The sequence below is a fragment of the Podarcis gaigeae genome (genome assembly GCF_964106915.1).
Source record: "Podarcis gaigeae genome assembly, chromosome: 11".
Lineage (NCBI taxonomy): Eukaryota > Metazoa > Chordata > Lepidosauria > Squamata > Lacertidae > Podarcis > Podarcis gaigeae.
Genome location: NC_139687.1, coordinates 6,801,691 through 6,827,390, shown reverse-complemented (window position 1 = coordinate 6,827,390; position 25,700 = coordinate 6,801,691). Strand labels below are relative to the sequence as shown.

Below are 25,700 nucleotides of genomic sequence, written 5' to 3'. Positions count from 1 at the left end.
CAATGATGCAAGGTGAAAATGTAGCATGTTTTAATGGCCAAGTAATCATTGTACCAGTTACTAGTAAGATGTCATTATTATGAAATGGTGGAAAAGCTCAGATATGATCAGGTGCCTATGAGAAAGACTCCTGGGAGCTTGCTTGTGAGACTCTGGGGTGCCTACCTGTAAGATCTGTCTCATCTGGGAATGGGGACCAGCATTCCGGATCCTGCACTGTGGAGGAAGAGCTCTGTGAGAGCTTGCTTATGAGACACTAAGTGCCTAGCTGCAGATTCTGCCCAACCTGGCCTTTAGAAAGGGGGTAGGCCTGAAAGCTTTTTCAAAAACCAACAGCCCAAGATCCACTTTGTGCCTGTGAGGAAAACTTTTGTGAAACTGCTTGTGAGATTTTGTGGTGCTTACCTGTATAGTATATGCCACCTTGCTTGGGGAAACAACGGGGGGGGGGGGCATTTTGGCCAGTGGCATAGACAAAGCCGACCTTTTAACTTCTGCTTCTGACTTGCTGTAGATTATAAAACCTCAAATCACATCCAGAAGAGATAACAAGGAGTGGCTGACAAACTGCCCAGAGGCTGGGGTGGGAAACTATGGTGCTGCACAGGTAAATGAAACCTGTTTACATGTCCTGCATCACCCCAAGCATGGAGTGAGTCCACCTACTCCTTTGCTATTTAGCTGGTTAACCTCAAAATCTTGGACTGAGAACTTCGGGACATTCTGTTACTTTAGACCTCTGAACGTGCTGTTACTTGGTGACCATTTTCTGAACCCTAGACCTTTTCCATTTCAGCCTCAGATGGAGACAGCAGCCAAGATGCATCTAGAGGTGAACTGGGAAGGTCAGAGACCATGCTTCCTTTTAGGGGCTCTTCTTTTTATTCATTTTTTAAAAAACAATTTCTTTAGTTTTTGAACAATCCCGCTTTTCTTAATGGCTGTTATTTTTTTGTGGTTTCATAGTTTGTTGTTAACCTCAAATTGACGAAACATTGTCAAAGAAATTTTTTTGAGAAGGTATCTCATCAGAACTTTAACTTTCATGTTGGACTTTTTCCATTAGCACTGCCACTCAAATCAGCCTCACTGAGGTCAATATGTAGATTCTTGATTACTTCTTTTTTTAAAAAAAATTAGAGGTTTTGGAACTAGATGTGAGCCATTTTAATAATTAACATGACAAAAAAAATCTGTTGTCTGTCTGTCTCTTAGAAGAACTCAAGCCAAGCTTTACTTCAAAATGCTTGTGCCCAGACTGAGAATTCCTCTTTACAACTTTTGGGCACACACTGTATACTAACCCACCATCTGGATGATAAGCTTTTCTCTGAGATCAATTGGATAAAGCAATTATTAATGAAAATTAACCTTCTTTTGTGACTATGTATGCATATATCACCATTGTCTCTAACAGTTAATGTGGTGGCTCCATGCCAGCAACAGAGGAGTGAAATGTACCCCCACACAGAAAACACACATCCTTCTTCTCCATATTCAGAACACCCTACGCATGGGATTCTCTCAAAAGGTTTGTACATGCACCGTTTAAGGGTCATAGCTTAGTGGGGTCCCAAGTTCAATTCCTAGCATTTCTAGATAGAGGTGAAAGACCTTCATATGAAATACGGGATAGCCTTGCAAGTCATGAATGCAATTACAGTAGATTATATATGTTTTATTTGTCTTTATTCTCATTGTGGAAGAAGGCAAACATAAAATATAAAACAAAGAGTTTGTAAGACACTGCAATATTCCAAGAGTGAAGCTATCTTGGAGTGGGGTCTACACATGATTTAACCTAGGATTGATTTCTTAATACTTGTCAACAACTATAAGCCACATGAAAAACTGAACTTTAGGTAAAGAATTTCAGGCAGACCAAATACAACTGACACCCAATGTGCTGCAGACCTGCACAAGCAAGCTTCCAGGGTATCAAGCGTTTACTACAGTCACCCTAAGATGCCAACATCCTCATGGGCATTTACCAACTGTCCAGCCCTCAATCCAGAACCTTGTCAGGATGCTTGAAAAGGATATGAAAAGGAGCAGATGCGCCGTTACAAAATTTGCCTCATCTACTGAAGTTTCTTTCTGCTTAGGTAGCAATACTTTAATGCCACTGACATTCAGATAATGGAACTGCACAGTAAAGCAAGTGAACAAAATGTTTTGCTTAGATTTGTTTCCTAGGCTAGAGGTACAAAGTTACCTCTTGCCATGCTAACCTGTAGGAGACAATGGTCTTTTCTGTAGTCTAGAGTAGGCATAGTATGCAAACTCAGCCCTCCAGATGTTTTGGGACTACAACTCCCATTATCTCTGACCACTGGGTCCTGTTAGCTAGGGATGATGGAATTGTAGTCCCAAAACATCTGGAGGGCTGAGTTTGCCTATGCCTGGTCTACAGCACATCCCTGCTACTGGACTCCAACACAAACAAGTCAAGGATTTTAGTAAGCCCTTAGGTGTATCCAGTGCTTTTTTTCTTAAAAAAACTGTTTAGGGGTACTCTCATTTTCCCACTCATATTGAAATACTGCCCCTCAATGAGGCCAAACTTAGACTCACAAAATGTTCATGGGTAAGCATACCCCTGCGTCCACCCCCCGAAAAAAAGCACTGGGTGTATCTTCATCTACCCTGCATTGGCCTCCCCTGGGAAGTTTTAACCTACTTTGCAGAGTTCTTTTCCTCAAGCAGGGAAAAAACCCCAACCATTTAGATCTATTTAACAAGTATTGGAAGTTGATTGGTATTTTCCTTCTCTTAACAGGTGAAACTATTACATTATTAAGGAAGGTATGAGATATGAAGTTTAACCATGGAAAACAAGACAGTGGTGGTGATTACTGGCATATGAAGGTCTATAGAGTGCCCCAAGGGATTTCACAATGTATTATGCCATTTCACTACCACTGTGCTTGAGTTTATTCTTCCTTTTCACCACAAAAGCAGCAAAGAAACCTACGGTTTTTAAAATCTCTGAATATTTGCAAGTTTGTTAAGTCTTAAAAACAGTATAAAGTAATGATAAAAGAAGAGATTATATAACTGGCATCACAAGAATAAAGCAGCTTGGTTTAATTAACTTCACAGGGAGATACTGTATAACAGCATTCTATGAAACTGCAAATGTAGCTGAATATGGGAGCCCTAAATGTTTTTGTTTAAAGGTAAAAAAAAAATCACTGTACGTTGAGGAACTTATGCTTAAATTATGAGGTTTAATTTCTGGAAGAGCAAGATATGATAACCTCCATGCACCTCCGTGCATAGGTAGAAGTAATGCATCTCTTCAGTAGTAGTGAATAATGAGGAAGGCAGAAGAATACAAAAGCATGCACACACAGGCACACCCCCCCCCATGCAATGATCACTTATCCTTCTCATTTTGAGAGCCTTAAGCTACACATTAAGAAAATAATGTGTCAATTAACAAAGATGCTTCAGTGCAGACAAACTTCTCATTTCATAGCACCCATAACCTAGGAACACTGGATTGCAATTTGGATCGCTATAATTAGTATTTCAGTATCCAGCAGAAAAACAAACAAACCATGCTTGAAGTGAAAGTTAAGCAAATGAATGAAATCATTATTGTCTCCGATGGGCAATACTGTATTTAACTCGCAGTGACATGAAGATTAAGAAAATAATACTTTGTACCAGAGGCTTTCAATCTTTTTGAGTCCACGGCTACCTTGACCAACTGCATTCTTTCTGCGACACTCCTGTGGGGCTCAGGAGCCCAGTTATGTCCCCCCCCCCTTGCCTGCAGAGCTGGCAGCCTCTCACCCTTTTTCAAACGCCCTCCATTGTGGAGTGTTTCCCTCAGTCTCCTCTCTTCTCCCTTCTCCTTGGGCGTCCTCTGGGCAGCCACAGCTGCCGCCCCTGGTCTCTGAGCTGCACCCCCCTACCCCAAAGAGAGCTGCCTCCTCACACTGCCCCACAGGGACCTGGAAAGCAACCCCCTGGCCAGCCCAGAGGCACCATTCGCCTGGGGAGCTTGTAGTCAGGGCTGCTGCAACAAACAGCTGTGCAAGCCTTTGGGAGGCAGAGATGCAAGAGGGCAACAGAGGGAGGGAGGGAGGGAGGGAGGGAGGGAGGGAGGGAGGGAGGGAGGGAGGGAGGGACAGAGGCCAGTGTTGCCTGTGGCACCCCTGACTATCATTCAAGGCACTCCAGGATGCCACTGCACACTGGTTGAAAACCACTGCTTTATATAATGATTTCAGTCAGTTGATAATGTTAAATTACTAATTTAATGAGGCTGACCAAAGACGGTTTAGTTCATCATGCAAAGTTTAGGTTTACTTTCTCAAATCTGCATTTATTTGCTTTTTAGCATTTAACTAGTCTAACCTTACGACTTAACTGCACACATACAATGCAAACCTATGCACGACTATTCAAAAGCAAGCTCTATTCCATTCAATGGGGCTTACTGCAAGATAAGTGTGTATAGGATTGCAGCTTTAATAGAAATATGCCACCCAAGGGCTGCACGCAAAACTAAAATAAAAAATTGCTCATCTTAACTTTCAGTAGCATCATTAAGCAAACTAAGAAGAAACAACAGCCCTACTTAATTAATGCTTCAATGATAGTATAGTAATATTATTACTTACTACCTCCAGGATCTTCCATAAAGTACGCAGAAATGCTGGCTTCATCTTTTCCATATTGATTCTGTGCCACCAAGGTATAATCACCGTTGTTCACATGAGTAGGGTTGTCCAGCTGCAGGCAGCCGTGGTATTCCGTTTGATTTACAACATGTATTTTAGTCCAGATATAGACGGACTCATTCAACTTAACCCCATCATGCAACCATGTCAGGATAGGTTGTGGGTTCCCCCTCACGCTGAATGGAATACACCAGTGGTGGTCCGGATATGGAATTTCAAGGTAGGTGATATTTGGTGCAACTATATTAAGAAAAAATAAGAGTAATGTTAGTATACTACATTTTCTCTTCCTTGAAAATTCATCAGTTTGTTTTAAATCATTAAAGCAAAGCAGCTGGCATCCATATAAATGCAATGAATAAATGAATTCCAAAAGCAAATTTGTTATGTTATATATATATATATATATATATATATATATATATATATATATATATTAAAGCATTCTTTAGACGAAGTTATAACAGAGGATAATTTAAGCTATGGTTTATGATTTCCTTCTTCACTTTTTGGAGGGGCAGTGGCTTTTTCAAATTGTTCAATCACTAGTGTTTCCTACCCACTTCACAACTGAGTTTATTCTACCTAAACCTTTAATATATTTCACATTTACATACACCTATTTTTCTGACAGTGCAGTCATATCTATTTCTATCTGAAATAAGCCACTACTGCAATGGGTCTTACTTCCTCATAAGTAGGTATCTGACTGCTGCTTGAACCTACTCTGTTATAACGTTATTCCAGCAAATTTTGTAATATTTACAGCAGAAGTTGACATAACTAGGCAAGGCAAAACTTAAAATGCAGCACAGTTCCCTTAAAACTTTGATATTTGCATGTTCTGAGAATTAGAACAGAGAGGAAAATGAATGATTTAATATTGTCTGTGGTCACGCTCTTCTCTTGCCTTAAGGCCAAAAGAGAGCAATTCTGCACCATTAATCAATTTTCTGCCATAAACGATGGAATTGGGCCAGACCAAAAAGAAACAGATTGTCAATGTCCTCCGATTTACTGAAGCTCCAACTCTAAATCTCTTGCTCAGATTGCACATATACAATGAATTCAGGGAATACCTTTAGCAACCTCAAAGGAAGATGTTTGTTGGCATGTTGAGGGTGACAATCATAAGCATTTAATGACTCTTCTCTTCAGTGCTAATCCTTACTAATATATACTTTATAAACTTTTATCTTTTTGGAGAAGGCTGAGCAGAAATTCTAAAATTGTTCTCTACTGATGCCACTTGGCTACAATTATCTGCAGCTAAAATTTTACGTAAGTTTATTTACATACAGAACACCACGAGGTCAACAGAAGCTTGGTCTTCGCCCACAATGTTTTCTGCTACACAAGAAATCTGTACACCACTGTCATTGGATGATATATTCTTTATGGTTAGGGAAGCTGGGTTCTTATTTGTGTCATTCTAGAAGAAAAGCAAGGGAGAAATAAAGAGGTTAGGAGTGGTTTCGCTACCATGATATGATACTAAGAAATTAATTTGAATTTAAACATATTTACAAAACAGTTTATTCAATTTAAATAAAGCGCCTATTAGTTTGAAGGCTATATTTTGGTTTGTAGCCATGTAATTGCTGTCTCATGAATTACTCATGGGAGGCATTCTAGAGGCTGGGTGCTATAACTGAGAATGTCTGCTTATAGCAAGTGACTCCTCAGAAGACTTTACAATCAGCGTGGTCTATACAGAGGAGGTGATCTCCTAGGTGCCCTGGTTCCAAGTTGTTTATACAGTATTGCATCCCCAAATAAATATATTTTATCAGGAATAGGGAATAGCCCTGGGTGTCAAATAAAAAAAGCCCTAGTAACCTCCTATCGAATTATACCTTCCAGTGCTTAATTGTTACAAGAGTACTTCCACTGCGCTCACTATGGTTAAAGGTAAAGGGACCCCTGACCATTAGGTCTAGTCGTGACCAACTCTGGGGTTGTGCGCTCATCTCGCTCAATAGGCCGAGGGAGCCGGAGTTTGTCCACAGACAGCTTCCGGGTCATGTGGCCACCATGACTAAGCCACTTCTGGTGAACAGAGCAGCACATGGAAACACCGTTTACCTTCCCGCCTGAGCGGTACCTATTGATCTACGTGCACTTTGATGTGCTTTCGAACTGCTAGGTTGGCAGGAGCAGGGACCGAACAACGGGAGCTCACCCCGTCGCGGGGATTCGAACCGCCGACCTTCTGATCGGCAAGTCCTAGGCTCAGTGGTTTAACCCACAGCGCCACCCGCGTATGGTTATGTAACTATAATTCTAGCCACAGAAACTAAACTGTGAACATACCCATATACATATAAATGGATGCAAAGAAATGCCATAGACCATGTATGAATTAGGCAGGATAATAAGTTGCCACATGACTTGTTCCAATTAATATGCACACATGGTATACTAACCCACATACAAACAGGAGTGAGAGGTGGATTAAGGGCATACTCTCACACAGACACACCTATATGTGTTGTTGCTTTACAGAAGCCCATCTATCATGTGAAGAACTGAAACAGTATTTCATATCCTATCATCGCCTCAATTTGCTCATGTTCAGGTGAGCAAAAACTCTAATGCATTCTTAATGAATTGTAGGTACATTATCATTAGCATTTGTCATAGTGAATAGTTTTACTAGCGCATGAAGAATTTGGCTAGAAATCAAATATTAAACTGGTTCACTGTATGTGGGTTCTGATAATTATCCGACAATTTTTCTGAGATGAGAAAATTAACCACATGTATTCAACACAAACCACAAATTCCATTCCATTTGCATTAATGGCCTCCTAATCTAGGACATTAAATGACAATAACCAGCAGAAGTTTTCTTTCACTAAACAGACATTATAAATATGTTTGTATTTTTGTATAAAAAGTAGATAGTGATAGGATTGTGAAGGAAAGAGTGTGCTATCTGAGGCAATTGGCAATTCCTCACAATAATCGGGGATATGATCCTGCCCAACATGGGTCAAGACAGTGGGAGCCTCTGAGAATGACCAGTGAAGAAGAAATTACATTTTGCAGTTACTGCCATTCATCTGCCCTTGGGCTTCATTCCTGGCTAGCATCATTATTGTGATGTCAGCCTAGAGGCAACACATAGTGGAAAGGCCACAAAAGCTTATAAGGGGAAGGTGACAATACGCCCAGTCAAATGTGAGCAGCTTCTTCCGCTGATTCAGGCTGTAGGCCAGGCATGTCCAAAGTCAGTTTTGGGGGCCTAACCTGGCCCACCGGCCGGTTTAATCTGGCCCCTCTGGCAGTTTATTTCTTGGGGTAAAATCCTAAAACAAACCTTAACAACTTCAATCCTAAAAGAAGCTCAACAACTCCAATCCTAAACAAAGCAACAAAGCTCAACAACTTGAATCCTTCACTTCATCAAATCTGGCCCTCTTCGAAAAAAGTTTGGACATCACTGTGTAGGCTCTGCAAGTATTACTATAAAGGTAAAGGTAAAGGGACCCCTGACCATTGGGTCCAGTTGTGGTCGACTCTGGGGTTGCGGCGCTCATCTCACTTTATTGGCCGAGGGAGCCGGCGTACATGTGGCCAGCATGTCTAAGCCGCTTCTGGCAAACCAGAGCAGCACCTGGAAACGCTGTTTACCTTCCCACCGGAGTGGTACCTATTTATCTACTTGCACTTTGACGTGCTTTCAAACTGCTAGGTTGGCAGGAGCAGGGACCGAGCAACGGGCGCTCATCCCGTCGCTGGAATTCGAACCGCCGACCTTCTGATCGGCAAGTCCTAGGCTCTGTGGTTTAACCCACTGCATCACCCGCTATGGATGTGGGCAATTCATTAACTCACAGGAATGATGAGGAATGTCTGCGGGGTTCCTGACAGGCACCTAAAGAGTTCCAAGCTGCATAATTTCATGTAATCTGCATTACTGCATCTGGCACTTTTACTTCAGGCAGGATGTTCCTTAAATTCCCTAAAAACCAGTACGTATGCAGCTTTGGCAGATCCAGATACTTCAATATGAAACTCTTACCTCATGTTTTGAAACAATATTATTGAAAACCCAAGCTATACTTGGTGATGGACTTCCAGTAGCCTCACAGTACAATGTGACACTCCTTCCTTCAATAACAGTGAGGTTCTGTGTGTTCAGCCTAACTGAAGGCAAGCCTACGAAGCAAGAAAGAGAGAAATCTCTATGCCACGTTTTCAGCAAATATCACAGGTGAACCATATGCATCTTGGTTCTCATAAACTATTTGAACATAACACTTGTGAACAGACTTTTCAAATATTATTTTGGCATATCAAAACACAGTTATATGAAGAAATGGGTACCAACTGAGTTCTTAAGGCTCCTCAATGGAAGCCACCGAAAATGCATCATAATAAGGAAAACTCCATGAAGTGACTATAATATGTCCATGACGCCAACAACATAGAACTTCCCCACCACAAAGTAATTTTTTTTAATAACAATTAGTGTGTAATGTTTTTTGAATCACTGCTGCCAATTATTATATACCAGCAATGAAGAATTATCATCAGGACCGCAAGATTTAGTTCAGCAGAGCAATGAAAGGCTTAAATGCAGGTTAAAATTTTCTCCATGATTAATCATTGGTACTCACACAATCAGTGCAGGCCACACAGATACTCTGAATCCCTCCTCCCTCTGGCAAAATCAATGAAAGTGAAACTTCTAATAAACTTTCTTTTTAGTTTGCAACCTTCAGCTTTATAGCCAGATTTTTTCCATTTCAAAGTGAAACCACTAGGGTTTTCATTCTGGCAAGAACCACAAACAACTGAACCAGGCCATGCTCAGTTAAAATCAATGTCAGTATGTTGTTTTTCTTCAAATCTGGGTTTTCCGCAATACTTAAGGGATTTGAACTTGTTCATTTTAAGTCATTTTGAAGTTGGTTTGCTTTGTATACAGGAATATCCTATATTCTGGGTTCCCAATCTGAGGAGAAATATTGCATTTCTAAACATGAAATGTAATACGTTTAGTAAAATATCACTCAAAAGAAACTTCCTTCCATATCTTGAAAAATATGCCTATATTGAGGTTTTGCTTGGCATCACCAGGACTGGGCAAGCAGCCTCCCTCTGCTCACTGACTGCTCTCCCCATCTGCTTGAGACTGCTCACTAGATTAGAAGAAGAAGAAGAAGAGTTTGGATTTGATATCCCGCCTTTCACTCCCTTTAAGGAGTCTCAAAGCGGCTAACATTCTCCTTTCCCTTCCTCCCCCACAACAAACACTCTGTGAGGTGAGTGGGGCTGAGAGACTTCAGAGAAGTGTGACTGGCCCAAGGTCACCCAGCAGCTGCAGGTGGAGGAGCGGAGACACGAACCCGGTTCCCCAGATTATGTGACTGCCGCTCTTAACCACTACACCACACTGGCTCCTCCCAAAACTTCTCTGGGTCTGGCCTTGCCAGGGCTGCTCATGTGTGCCATTTCACCCACAAGAAGGAGACAGATCTTGCTCACTGATTTCAATACATTCAAGTATTGTTATTAAGATATCAGACCCTCCAAGTGTCCCTATTTTCCAGGCACAGTCCCAGATTTAAAGAAGCCATCCTGGTTTCTGATTTGATGCCAGAATGTCATGCTTTTTCTTAGGATATCCCTATTTTCATCAGAGAAATGTTGGAGGGTATGGAGTTCTGCAACCCACGAGCCAAGGAAATAAGTAACTATACAACCTTTAGAAGACATCTGAAGGTAGCCCTGTATGGGGAAGTTTTTTAAAGTTTAAAGTTTTATTATGTTTTTATTTATGTTGGAAACTGCCCAGAATAGCTGGAGTCCTTTACCTTTTTTTTATGTTGGTTAAGCAATTCTAGGCATGTTTGTTATCTCAAATAACTGAGAGGGCATGGCAGTACATCTCTGTACAGAGATTGTAGGCTCTGTATCGACATGAGTTTATTTCTGTAACCGTGCCTCATTCTGTTTCTACTTTCCAGTTATGGTGTAGTTGTTTCATCATGTGCTGACAGGCATGCCAGTCTTGCAAGGTTGATCCTATTGTATTGCAAGGTTTAATGGCTCCATTAGCCATTAAATATGTGATCTGTATTAACTATCAAGGCTCTTGTATTAATATAAAAAGCCCAGAATAACTTGGGTCCAGGATACCTTAATGACTGCATGAGGCATTCTATCCCAGCATAACCTGAGTTAATCTAGAGGAGTGCTATTACTTGTCCCTTGTGTTTCAGATGCCCAACTGGCTTCAATTATAAGATGAGTACAAGCGACTCCCCATTTACGCAGGGGTTACGTTCCTGGGTACCATGCATATATGTGAAATAGCATATACCAGTAGTAGGTAACACCATGTAAAAAGCCAAACTCATAAAAATCTGCCAAACTCCACCACAACTGCTCCCTTCTAACCTCAGATTCCAACTCTCCACAGGCCTTAAAGGTCAGTGCAAAGGCTCCTAGGATTGCTAGCTATTTTCCCTCTCTTTTCATGCCCTTTTTGCAGTTTAAATCAATTGATTTGATTATTTCCTGGCACTGTGCATATATGTGGTTGTGCATGAGTCAAATGCACATAAGTGGGAAGACACCTGAATCCAGCAGATATTTGACAGGCACCCTCAGTCCTAACTTTCAGATGTTTCTTGAAAACTTTTTCTAATGATGACTGGCCTGTTCAGTTGTTTATATTTTTTTCAAGGTTAACCAGACATTTCAATATTTATTTTGAATTGTATTATGTATCTTATGATTTATTGTATTATGCATATTCTGCTGTATACCACCTTGATATTTTATATGCAAATATTTCTATAAACAAATAAAAGTATTTCCAATGTTCAGATTTGAGTGCTGTAGCTCTATCCAAGCAGAAGGGTAGGGTATTAACAGGCGTAGGGGACCTCCTGGGTTTGTTGAAGTGCAGCAAGAGGAGAAAAACCTAAGGTGGGGAACCTCAAAAACAGCCCAACAAGGACTGAGAATGATCAAGAGCTATGGAATGTTAACTGACTATTTATTGCAAGGATGAGGAAGATGGAAAACTGGGTGGGACAGGGAATAGAATGAAGTATCCCAGAGACGGGCATGACTGGCTTACTGGACGAATGAGCAAGAAGCGCTCTACACTGTCACATTTTGTTGCAGGCAGGCCCCCTAGTGCTATATTAATAAGAGGGACAAAAAAAAATATTGAAGGAAAGTATAATGTACTTAAAGTTCGATAGAACTGAAATGACAAATCATTTTCTGGCCTAGCAAGGTTTTACAATGAACACATTACTTAGGCAGCTTATTTTGCGTCCAAGGATCAGTTTGTGGGAATTGTAGACAATTCACTGTCCATTCCATTCGCAAAACTGTACATTAAACACTATTGAAAGCTCCATTACTCTTCCTCTGGATGTAGCAATCTGTCGACAAAAACGTCCATCAGCTTTTATTAACTGTCAACGAAACCTATGGAACAGTTAGATATGAATGACACTAGCTAAGAAACAGGCAGGAGCAATAATATAATTGTTTCAGTTCTGAGCAGCTTGTGGCCATACTTGATTGCAAGAGGAAATTTAGAAGATAGGCTCCTTTTTGCAGGGACATTAATTTCAAGCACAATCTCCACAGCATCTGTCACGTGAAGTGAAAGCTCATACAAACTCCAAATCACAGGAAAGTCTTCATATCAATATGTAAAATTCAAATGCAGCCTGCTAAATACTTAATATCAATTCAGAAAGGCCCTTTTGATATCAAAGGCACAGTTGTCAGAAATACTCGAAGGGCTCTCTCAGCTGCTGCGCCCACTCTCTGGAACTCGCCGCCTCAGGAGATTTGCTTGCGCCCCCCCCCCCTTGATGGCACTCTGCCAGCACGAGTTTTGCTTTGTTTCTGCAAGCTTTGAGCTATGACGCTAGTTGAAATTTGCTTTTGCTGCAGCCCTTTGTTTTTATGATTGTATCTCCTGCTTGTTTGCTTCTGTTTTCATTTTATTTTTGTGTTTATGCTTTTTCATATGCCTTTCTGATGTTTTGCATTTTGATGTTAGTTACTTGGAAAGGGTCACATTTTGACTTAGAAAGGCAGGGTGCGAGTACCCCTTTTAAGAACACAGTAAGTAATAAATGTCAAGACATCTCTTGTACAAATTTTTCACTCTGATCCTCTTTTTAACTAGCAAAGGGCATACAACTCTCCACTTGCAATCATGCTGTACTGCCCCTTGTGGGGCTACAAGGCCTTCTTAATGCAGCCCCATTAGATACCTGTTGGACTTTGCCACCTGGTGGTAAGCAAGTAGAACTGTAATGCCTGTAAGTCTCATCAGGATAGCTTGCACCCGCTTGCACCTCATCTAGGTAACATTTGGGGAGGGGGTGCAGTTTTGGGAGCTTCCTTTAATTTACTGACAATCGTTTCATGGTGCTTAAAGCTGCAGAGTATTCTCAGACAATAACAAAGGGGTAGGGAAAATCTAGGGTGGGGGGCATTCTGGCTGAAGAATGTGGGACAGAAGAGGCTATGATCACTCCAGTATAAAGTAGAAAGCAAAATATATTTAAGGTTAGGTTGATAGCTTAGATTTTTCTTCATCAACTTTATTTCACATACTTGTGAATCCTATTGGTATTAGCATTATATAAGCATGGATGTCTATGCCAGGAACCAGTTATGAATTCAGATAGCTGTTTTATTCTGAAGCAATATAATTTTTAAAAACACAAATTTTGTAGAATAATAATGCTCCAAATATTCCTGTCAACCACGCCAATGAATCAAGTCTTGCTAGAATCCAGAATTTATCAGGAAATGACATTTGGGTAGACAAAATAACAACATTCTAGAAGAGATTTCTTGAGCCAGCTAAGGGACCTGGATATACAAGTTCAATAAAAACAAACATACATATAATCCTGCTGGAGGCCACTTCATTATTGTAGCATTATTGCCAAATCTAAGGAACCTTACTTGTGGGTGTTCTATTTCTGACCCAGATGTCCTCAGAATACATCTCAACTAAGACACCTATGCAAATAAAACTTGGAGTTTATTAATTCCACAGTCATAAAAAAACCAAGATATTTTGATGGATGCAGAAGACAAAAAAAGGACTAAAATTTAATTAAATGACATTATGGGACCAATTGCTTCTGCGCCCATTATAAATGTTCACTAGTTCTTCTAAAGAATAGGCCTTTTACTGTGAAACATCCTCCCTCCGCTCACCAGCAGGAAAACGCCATCTGACCTTCATTAAGGTCTTTGAAATCCTTATCTAAAATCTACTTAAGCATCTTCTTGGAAGTGTTCTAAGACACAGACTAAATAATTTAGAATGGGGAACAGCAAGCATCTATTACACTGAAGTTTCAAATATATTTTTATTGCTTCATAAATCTGTGTTCATATTCAGGTACTCATTCACTGTGACAACATTTCAGGAGCAGACTGATACTTCTCAAATCATGGTGAACTCTCATGCATACCACAATTGCATACCTACTCATGGCCGCATGTATTCTGTCTCCAGTTTAGAAGCTGTACTTTTCTGTATTTCGATAGAGGGTTAGCAGTGGCTACTAGCCATGATGGATGCCTATGCTCTATCACCAGCTCCACAGATTGAGGCAACAATGCTTTCAAATACCAGTTGCTAGAAACTATGGGAAGCTCTTGTTGTGCTTGCTGGTTTCCCATAGGCGTCTGGTTGGCCACTGTGAGAACAGTTTACTCTGAGTAGAACTATTGGACTAGATGGGCTACTGGACTGACCCAGAAGGCTATTCTTATGTTCTTATGTATTCAAAGAAAATAATTAACAGGTGAGAGAAGAAGAATTTACAAGGTTCTCCAACACAATAGAATTTGACCAACCACTTGACTTTGTAACTTGTAAAGTAGCACTGTATGCGTTGGCAGCTAAGATGGTCAGGAGAAAAGAACTAGATAAAATAGCAGTCAATTTCAAAGATGATTCGGACATTTAAGCTGGCACATTCTACTTGAGAACCCCTTTTATTCTATCATATGCACCAAATAATTTTTAGGAGACGTGATCGTGGTTAATTGTATCTGCAGTGCCTGATGTTTTTATGGTTTTTATGGTTTTCGTTGCTTTTCTTTTTGTTCCCTTTGTGAATGATGCCCTGGCCTTTGGCTAGTGCAATAAAGTTTATGAGGAGGAGGAGGAGGAGGAAGACCAACCACTTTTAATTTGCTTTTTAGAGTGCACACATTGATTTAAGAGGAATGTTTTGTGTTCGTGTGCATGAGGCAGACACCACTGTTGTCAGAATTACAGTTTAAGCCCTAATACTTCTGTTAAAACCTGGTCTTTCACCCCCTCCTACAAGACATGCATTTCATGTATAGCAGTCACTCAACTGTGTCAAGATAAACAACGGATTGCGAGAGAAGCAAATTCAGATACAGAGGTAAATGAAAAGTTGCCAAGACAGATTGACAACATTCCAAATGACCCAAATAATTCTATTGGGTTATTATGATATTTTGGGGTTTGTTGCATTAGTGAGATTAGCCAACCACTTTGTTACACACTTTTCTCAGATATGTGGAATATTATTAACAAACCTAAATCTACCTCCAGTGTAACAATGCCTTTATCCTTTTTCATCTTTACACACAACAATTTTAGATGTAGCCATACAAACTAGATCTAAGTTCACACTGTGGTACCTTAAAGCAGGGAGCAGCTATGTCCTTTGCAGGTAACACAGGACTGACTTTACACTCACACTGATACTGTTCAGTAGCAACAGGCAGCGTCCCTCAGTACAGTGGTACCTCACAAGACGAAATTAAGCCGTTCCGCGAGTCTCTTCGTCTTGCGGTTTTTTCGTCTTGCGAAGCACAGCTATTAGCGGCTTAGTGGCTATTAATGGCTTAGCGGCTTAGCGGCTATTAACGGCTTAGTGGCTTAAAGAAAAAGGAAACAAAGTCACAAGAACTCGCAAGACGTTTCGTCTTGCGAAGCAAGCCCATAGGGAAAATCGTCTTGCGAAGCGACGCAAAAACCGAAAAAACCCTTTCGTCTTGTGCGTTTTTCGTTTTGCGAGGCATTCGTCTTGCGGGGCACCACTGTATCAGGAAAAATATACAAGGTGGCCTCATCCTGCTCAATCTCATTTCAAATAAATCATTTAGAACTTATTCAATAACCAACAGAATGAAGCCTGCATTTGTTTTATGAACACCTCATTCAGTGTCAAACATGAGGTGCTAACAGACACCTACAACTACAAAACTCTCTACCAGTTCACGCATGGCCCGAACACATGCATATGCTATTCTTTAATTTTTTTGAAAATAAAAATCATGGGGTGGGTTATTTTAAGAAATTATTGCAAATCTGGCTTGCAAGCGTTCCCCCACCACAAATAAAGGTAAAGGGATTCCTGGCCGTTCAGTCCAGTCCAGTCGCGGACGACTCTGGGGTTGCGGCACTCATCTCGCTCTATAGGCTGAGGGAGCCGACGTTTGTCTGCAGAGAGTTTTTCCGGGTCATGTGGCCAACATGACTAAGCAGCTTCTGGCAAACCAGAGCAGCGCACGGAAACGCCATTTACCTTCCCGCCGGAGTGGTACCTATTTATCTACTTGCACTTTGACATGCTTTCGAACTGCTAGGTTGGCAGGAGCAGGGACCGAGCAACGGGAGCTCACCCCGTCGCAGGGATTCGAACCGCCGACCTTCTGATCAGCAAGTCCTAGGCTCTGTGGTTTAGACCACAGCGCCACCCATGTCCCACGTATAAAAGAGCATTGTGCACAGGTGTATCCACAGACAATTCCTGTTACAGGAACATGGCCCCATGTTGGGGAGTTTTCAATAGCCCAAGACTTTTCCCTACTCTCTACCCTACACACAAAGTCCAGATGTCAATCGTCTTCCGGAAACAACCTGTATATCTCCACTATTCAGAAAATAATTAACATGCACAAAAAGATCTTTCAAATGCAATATTACCACCTGCAAGAAAATCCCTGCAATTTACAACTATACAGCAAATGAACAGCACCAACCATGCAAAGATGATGGGACAAGGCCCTATAGGGATCTGTGAGACATATATTACCTACTTTTGCATCAGAACATTACCTGGAAGACTAAATGGATTTTTATAGCATAAGTAACACTTGGGTAGGAAAAGAAGCCGCTTTAAACCTTGCCAAGTATCATGACTTCACCACAATGATTGGAATCCTTTTGCTATTCTTTTAAACAAGAACATTCCTTACAATTGATTAGGTGAATGGAATTAACTTCACATTTGGTAACAGTTAAAAAAGCAGTCACACCCTTACACTCCATGAACGAAACCATGGACACTACCAGACAGCGTCTTCCAATGCAAGGAAAGGCCTCTATGAAGTACAGCCCTAGATTCCTCGAGAATTCTGAACCCCTTCTTCCATTTTCAAAGCAAGTAAAGCGTCAAGCATAGTGCAGAAGTCTCTCTTGTGCTAACAGAATTTTAGCGATCTGCAAATACTCGCCACATATTGTCCAACTCTTATCAGCACTAGAAAACTTTGCAAAACCATAATCAGAAGCCTAATTCTGAATTAGGTAGCATTTCTGGGCAACTCAAACAAATGCAACATGATTCTGTTTCTGAAGCAAGCAGATTAGCCAAACCAGGGAGTCTTAAAAAGAACAAGCAAGTTTTGGCAAACAAAGGTATCACACTGAAAGCCAAGCCACACATAGATGTGATTATTAAACCTGCACTTGTCTGCTTGGTTATAATGATAAGGTCACTGGGGGAAGCAGTGTTTCAGGCTAAACAGAGTGTAGCTCTACAGAACCTAATATTGCCACATTCTACTGCTTAAAGCCATTTTCCCCAACTGGGGAATGGAAGGGGGGAAAGGAGCACAGCAAGATTAGGTCAGCCAGCAGGTGGGGGGCTTTTCTCCCCCCACATATTCCATGTGGTATAAATTTTTGACACCCCACCCCCACTCTAACTTTATAGCCAAAAGGGCAAGCATGTGTTTAATAAATGCATGTAGGTCTGGTTTGGTCCCAAGATGCAGATATCGGGTTGTCTCCAACTTAACTTGTACTCACAGAAAACCCACTGGAATTAATGGGGAAAATTCAACACAGCACTACAACAGTTGCTCTATCACTCCAAGCTTTTCAGCTCACCAGATGAAACAACCCTCTTCTCATTCCTGCTCTGACATGTTGTTTTGGGGTTCTCCTGCTTCCCCTAGCCAATTACCAGGGGCACAAGGGAGAGGAGAATAGGGGAAAGTACCACTGTGCTAGCGTGAGTCGTAGATTCATAGAAATGGGGAGTTGGAAGGGAACCTGAGGCCCAGCCCACTGCAATGGGGAATCTCAACTAAACCATCCATGTGTGCTTTTCCAGGGGGGAGGTTACCGTGGGGCAAGGTCCAGGACCTGAGTTAAGGGTCGGCAGACAGTCCTCCTCGGGTGAAGCGGGGTCCACAGCGGGAAGCCGGGCAAGGACAGGAACTCTGGGGGAACAGGACTGGATGCTGGCCGAAACAGCTCATCAACGACGTTGCTTCCGCAACCTGGGACCGGGCTGACTGGCCTTTATCTTCTCTGAGGCCAGGGGCGGCCCTGGCCCCCAGGAGCCCCGCCTCCTCTGGCCTTAAGGCGAGCACTCCTCCTGGGAGCAACCAGTTCCCTTCGCCTCTCTGCCCTAAGCCTCTGCAGTTCAGGAGAGGCCGAAGGGTTACTGGGCCCAGGGGGAGACTCACCTGTAGGCACTGAGTCCTCAACCACCTCTGGAGCCAGAGTGGATTCACCTGGTGCCTGCTCCTGAGGATCCGGCACAGGTGTAGGTGCTTCAGAATCAAGGCCCTGCCCCAGTTCAGCCGGCCCTGGAGGCGGGGACTCCTGTGCAGGCTGGGATTCCTCCGGTTCAGCCTCTGAATCGGATTCCCAGGCCATCACACCATGACAGATGGGCATCCAACGTCTGCTTAAAATCTCCAATGAAAGAGAGTCCACCCACCTCCCCAGGGAGTTTCACTGTTGAACAGCTCTTACCATCAGAAAGTTCTTCCCGATGTTTAGTCTTATAGTTTGAAGCCATTGGTTTGTGTCCTTCTATTAGTGGGAGTGATTAGCCAAATCCCGCCCAAGTTAGTCACACCCATAAATTTTAATGGGTTTACTCTGAGTAGGACTAACATTGGCCACAACCAACAGAATGTAACTGCTACACACATACAATACTTCACTGCAAAAATTATACAGGAGCTTGAACATTTACAGTGACACAGATTTTTCCTTATTTTAATGACATAATCATAAACTACACAAAAACACCCTGTTTTGCTAACTAAACACTTAACAATGCCCTCTAAATGACATTATTTTATATACCACCTCCAAATGAAGTCAACAAATGGCAAGCTAGCAGCAAACATAAACAGTATTTTTAACGCAACTTAACAGCTGGAAAGAAGGAAAGTCCCCTACAGTTCATCAGCGAGCAGTCTAAGAACCAGCTGAAATATACTTAAGAAGAGAGAGAGAAGTATGCCAAATCTGACCCACTCTTCCTAGTTCTCTTTGTTAATATTTTACCAGGGTTAGAAATAAACTTCCATTGCACACTTAATGTTTATTTTCAGCTAAGCATTAAAAGCAAGTCTTTGACCATTTAAACCATAAAAAGAGAGTGCATGCAGTACCACCAACGATTTCTATTTCTTGCTACACTGGTCTGCTAATATGAATAACCTTACCAAGAAACCACAACAGTCTCACTTCATTTCCCAGCAAGTAATTTATTAGCAGCTGGCTGCTGTAAGGTCTTGCGTTACTAACACTTATACTTCCTTCTGTACAATACTAAATTTGCAATATATTGAGGAAATTATAACCATACAAAATGTAGAACATCTGTCAAAATAAATGAACAAACGACTTTGACTTCCTACATCCTTGATTCTTTTTTTAACAAAAAATATATTTGTCCTCTTGCAAGTTCACAGGAATTCAGAATGAAGCAATGGCAATTAATTTAATTATTACATCAAATAAATATGTACAACAATGTTGCTTTAAAAAAGCTAAGTCAAAGAAGAAGTGGGTGTTCATCTCTTGGGATGAATTATCTGAGCAGAAAAACAAGTCAAAAGCAGTCTGTTTCAACAGAACAGGAAGAAAAACGAGTGACCATGCATTTGTTCCTAACCTTGAAAACAACACATTACATGCTTCCTGTTTCTTGGTTAAACCATTTCTTTATTCCTACTTTTAATGCAAAGTGTGTATTTTTAAGCAGAAAAATTAGAAGCATAAATCTTTAAAATGTTGCTTGCCTCAGAGCTGGAGGACTCTGGAAAGGATGCTCAGGTCCCTAGTTTGTCAGCTGAAAGCACATGGATCAGTTCTGGCAGGACTGCTTGGCGAAAATTTGACAATGAAGCCTGTGCACTCAATCCTATGCTATTCTCTTAGGCAAAATTGCTTCCCCAGAGCAGCTAGACCAGGCATAGGCAAACTCAGGCCCTCCAGATGTTTGGGACTACAATTCCCATCATCCCTGACCACTGGTCCTGTTAGCTAGGGATGATGGGAATTGTAGTCCCAAACATCTGGAGGGCCAGAGTTTGCCTATGCCTGAGCTTTTAGCACCCTGAATGCAAGGGCACCTGGAGGGGCAGCATAACAAAAATAAAGGGGGAGGAAGGGATATCTCTGCCATGTACTCCTTAGAGGGAAGTATCTCACGAGTAAAGAACTAGCATGTGGAGGAAACAGAAGTTAACATATTTTTCTATAAGCTCAGCAGACCTAAAGCCTATATAATATCAGTGCCCTGAGAGGAACAGACATTTCTGCAACTGGTATAAGCCACTGGATGGCATGGACAATGTAGAGTAGATGGTATTTTGGACCTTCCCATTTCTACAATATAAGCTTCAGAAAAGGCAAGACACCTAATCGTTCATATAAATCCACAGGCTTGGATGCGAAGTGTTCATCAATGAATGTAAGGGCTTTTGATTCAACAGAAGTTCCTGCAGGGAGGAGGGAATTTTTTTCCAATTCTCTCTCCCCACTTCTGTATCAATGAAATCCTCCCACAAAAAAGTTCTCTTTTTAGCACGTGCAACTTGCTGACTAAATATTGAAAAGTGGACTGACACATTTTGAAATTTTAAAAAGATGTAGAATGGGAACAATTCTGTGGTTCATTCAACCTGAAATTATCTGTTTCAGCTTAACAAACGGTCACAGTGTAACAGAATATCAACAGTTGTCAAGGTGCTCATAAAGCAACACAGAAAAGATGGACTAACTTTGGAAGTTTTATCCACTCTTCACCAGGGAAAATAGGACTTTACTTGAAAAATCATTCTAACAAGTGAATCCAAAAAGTGACAAAAGTCACATTTCCAGTAGAAATCCTGCACACAATTAAGACTGATTAAGAAACAGGTATGCACAACTTAACTTTAAACATTCTCCTGAAGTATGATTTTTATCTTTCACAAACCAGACTAGCACCTGGATTATAAACAAGAATCTAATCCATGAAGAAATGATCTAATAAAAGTTTGATTAAATGGGGTTTGGACAGGGAAGGTGCTTAATGGGTTGTGCTCCAAAACTTTTAGCAACATCAAACACACATGCCAATCATTCTACATTAAAAGTGCATTACCGCAGTTTGTGACTGGCTTCTCCCTCAGAGATATGTTCTGGTTGAAGTCATTCATACAGTAAAAATCCTGAGCTTTTGGAAACTTGGTCTCTTGATATATCTTGATCCACATAATGTCACAGTTACACTTGAATGGATTGCCATCCAAAATCCTACAAAGATTAAAAAGACAGGAAATATGGTTTTCTTTTCCAAAACTAATTAATAATATACAAGACAGTATGTACAAATGCATTAGAAAAAAAAGTTGCTCCAAATTAAAGTTTAATATGAGACCAGGCAGGACTGTCACCTAATTAAGAAGTCGTTAAGGCTGGACTGAATGTTACCTGTCCTTGATCTGCTCTGTGATGGAGAGCAATTAACATAGCTCTTTCCCACTCCCACCTGGCATGATTGCTCCATCTTTAACATACCTAAACGCAAGGGTGTGAAATAGGACCTACGTGCATTGTGCATAAGCCCATACATTTCAATCTATAAATCAATACAATCTGTATATGAATAAGACAATATTCATGCAAGTCTTGTAGCAGGCATTCACAGATGTATGTGGGAGAGGAAAGGAATACTTATTCTAACATGGCACTTGATACTGTCAATATCATACATATTTATTTATTTATACATACATGTATCTTTTAAAAAAAACTTGCCAATATTCTAAAGCTCCCAATTAATTAGGGACACATTTTTAAATAAAATGTTTTCTAACCTATTAATCCAACTGATGAATAGACTAAATGTTTCAGCCCAAGGACCAGGTCTTGAACTGGAGGAAAGAGATGTGATTCCACTGACTTCAGTAGCGTTCTACCTTTAGTTTGAGCTGTGCTAAGCACAGAGTCAACCTGTTGAGCAATTCCATATATTTCAACAATATCAGGAATATGAACCGTATGTGATTTCCAGTATTATTTGTGGAGAAAGTATATTTTAAAATGTTGTTCATATTCTGGTGTAAAGTTAGCTCCCTTTATATTGAAGCACCAAAGAAAAGTATTCAAAGTAAGTGATGCAATTATTCTAAAAAGAAATAATCTGTAGATCTCTAGGCAATGATGCAAAAAGTGTTTAACTAATATCAAAGAGTAATAACAAACAAAAGCTGAACTGCATACTCTAAGCATGTAAGCACATATTGAGGAATTCAAATGAAAGCTTTGCAGAACTATTCTAATTAAAACACACATGAAAGCCACAAATCAGCGCTAAGTGCAAAGATGCTGGAGACAAACACAACACAGAAGATCCAGATGTCTGGCTCAGGAACGGAACATTATCTCAACTTTGCTCATAAAAGCATACCTATGTTTCATGAGGATAATTTTTTATGTGCTGCTTGAGCCGCCAAAGACATTTCATTAAAAGAAGAAACAAACCAGCACTAATTATAATAATCTACAGGAGTTATATTTGATTTGACCACGATCTTCAAAATCCTTTTTGCCAATGCAATCTCAGCAGAATGTTCATAACAGTTCAGATGTTTCCAAAGCTCTTGATTTGGACTGGACCCAAGCCAAAGTAGATAATTCCGATCAAAACAGACTGTTCTACAGATTTGACAAATTCTCGCTAACAGACTGGAAAAGTTAAGACCCCACTCCCACAAACCTTGTGGTTTGGGTCAGCACTGGATTTCTTCCAGGGGTGCGTGGGAGACAGTACAGAGGGAGAGGATGGGATTTGCAATAAAGAGAGACAACTGTACCAAACGACTCACGTCCCACCTTAATTCTCCTTTAACACGGGGCAGTGGAGAAGGCTGGGACTTGGTCTGGTCTTCCCAGTGTCCCCTCTCTCATAAAATGGAATGCTGAATTTCTGGCTTCTGAGGGATAAACTGAGTAAAATTTACATACATGGTTTGTTTTTATTTTTGTTATGTGAATAGCAGTGAGAAGTGAAGCCCGAAGAGCCTCGGGACTGGAGATGGGGAGGGAAAGGAAGTTTCACTCTCTTTCCCTCTGTCTCTCTGCCTGCCATGGTCCTAACAAAAAATGTCTCTCTGGAGCTTTTGATTTCATTGAAATTTTCCATTGGCAGAAAGTGAGGCTTCTCTTGAAATGTAAACAGTGGCTTCGGAACATAAATCTATCAATTTGTCACCAACTAACCACTAGACAAGAAGTTGCAGCCAATTCTGATTCCTTGGCAAGTGTATCTCTACCAGCTTGCTAAACTGTTGGTGGCAAATCTGGGTTTACAGCTACACAGAGTACATGTTAATTAACCATGCATATCAATGGTAGCCTTTAGCTAGCAAATACAAAAGGAAAAAGTATCCATGGGTCAGTCTTTCAACAGCATAACTACAACCGTTATCTGCACTCAGGCAACTCAGTGGGTGCCAAATTCCCACAGCCTCAAGATAGCATTCACACTTTCCTGTCATGACACTGCCACGCTGCCAATCTAAAGCTTTGCCCAGGTCTAATCCAGGAGTACAGTGGAACCTCGGGTTGCAAACGTGATCCATGTGGGAGGCACATTCGCAACCCACAGCACCATGCCTGCGCACGTGCGGGTCGTGATTCAGCACTTCTGCACTTCTGCACATGCCCGAGAGCCGAAACCCGGAAGTAACCTGTTCTGGTACTTCCGGGTTCTGTGCAGCGTACAACCCAAAATCGCATAACCTGAAGCGTCTGTAACCCGAGGTACCACTGTATTGGAGGAGACACCAAAAGAAGGACTTGGCAACTGCTTAATAATAATCATCACACTTCCATAATACAGTACTTAATTTATACCCAGCAGGAAATCAGGTGGACACAGAGATGAAAGTATATGCATAGTAGATTAGGGGTTTGTCACCCCTCCCTATTCCAAGTATACTTATTTTATGCTGATTCGTGGCTTCATGTTTATTTTAACTTTTATCTGAATTTCTTATAACCTTAAAGTCTTTAAATCCCCACTGTGCATACTGGCCTAGCCTTTTAAACACTATTCCGCTGGTTCCATTTAGGTAAACACATGGAATTGCATGCAGGCGCATAAACAGGCCAGCAGAAGGGTGATGGAAGACTCCATCCTTCCTCTGTGCCCAGCAAAGAAACCATCATGCTGCAAGACGGGAGAAGCTACATCATCCATGCAAAGAAATGTAAATGCTACTGCAGGAGGAACAGAGCTCTCTCACCCTCTTCTGCCAGCCACAATAGGCTAGTAAAAGAAAAATTGCAGGCTTATAACCTTTGTTTACAAGGCTGTGCTTGTCAGATTATAAACTAGCTCCCCTTGGAGATTTAGTGGGCCATTCAGAAACATTTCCTCTGTCTTCGATATAGCAGCACATTTTAGCAGCACAACCCAGACTTGCCCAGCTCCTAAATCTTAATGATCAGCTCACAGCTGTCAACATTTCCCTTTTCTTGCAAGGAATCCTACTCAGAATAAGGAATTTCCCTTTAAAAAAGGGGAAACGTTGACAGCTATGGATCAGCACAGTAATATTTCTTTCAGATTATTGCTACCCATTTATTGTTACATTTTATAATAGGTTCTCTACCCTTGTTATACCAATAACTTCCCATCTCCCCTCAAATCTCTACTTTATTAGACTGACTTATTGTTATAGCATCCAAATACCTTATAATCAACAAATTCAATCTCTTAAAATGTACTTAAAGCTATGGCCTTTTAAAACCTCTCTCAACTCATGTCTACCATGACATCTAAAACAAAGTGTTTGTTTGATTACAGGGAAGTCAAAGGACAGTCAGAACAGGAGATTGGATTATTTTCCTCTGTAAGAGTAATTTCATATCTCACTTTCATTGCACAGAAGAATCAAGTTTTGTAACTGGATGCCCCACCTGGCACCTACAGATATATGAGGCAGATTCCACTATCAAGCCAACTTTTATAGTTTCAATTATATGCTCAATTTAGCCATGAGCAAAGTGGGTGCTCCTCATGTCTTATTTGAATCACAAATTGAAAACTGAACTCACTTAAATCCCGGCTAGTGCTAGCACAAGTTCTTTAAACTTTTGAGAGTCTATGTGCACCCAGATGAAAGATCAAAAGGAGCATTATAAAATGCCATCATTCGGCTGTTTATGCCAGCAACGTACATTAATATGAGCTGACAAAAAAGTATCACATTCAACTGAATAGTACAATCTTTACTATAGAGGTTGGATTAGCGAAAATACTCAGTGGAGCAAAGGAGTTGCTCACACATTCAAAAGACTTCTTCATATCTCAGCTTAAAAGGTAAAGGTAAAGGTACCCCTGCCCGTACGGGCCAGTCTTGCCAGACTCTGGGGTTGTGCGCCCATCTCACTTAAGAGGCCAGGGGCCAGCGCTGTCCGGA

At 41.0% G+C, this 25,700-nt stretch overlaps 1 protein-coding gene across 9 annotated transcripts in view; it reads right to left on the bottom strand.

Annotated features, from left to right (window-relative positions):
• NTRK2 (neurotrophic receptor tyrosine kinase 2) overlaps positions 1 to 25,700 on the bottom strand; it is a 188,204-nt gene that overhangs the window by 123,942 nt on the left and 38,562 nt on the right. For 4 of the 9 annotated variants that reach the window (XM_083701950.1, XM_083701956.1, XM_083701957.1 and 1 more), the window contains exons 5-9: positions 21,374 to 21,525; positions 8,722 to 8,858; positions 5,994 to 6,126; positions 4,635 to 4,934; positions 166 to 216 (exon numbers count right to left, since the gene is read on the bottom strand). In XM_083701950.1, the coding sequence (XP_083558076.1) occupies positions 166 to 216; positions 4,635 to 4,934; positions 5,994 to 6,126; positions 8,722 to 8,858; positions 21,374 to 21,525 (773 nt within the window). The remainder of the gene's footprint in view (positions 1 to 165; positions 217 to 4,634; positions 4,935 to 5,993; positions 6,127 to 8,721; positions 8,859 to 21,373; positions 21,526 to 25,700) is intronic. The other 5 variants (XM_083701951.1, XM_083701953.1, XM_083701958.1 and 2 more) reach the window with 3 other exon arrangements.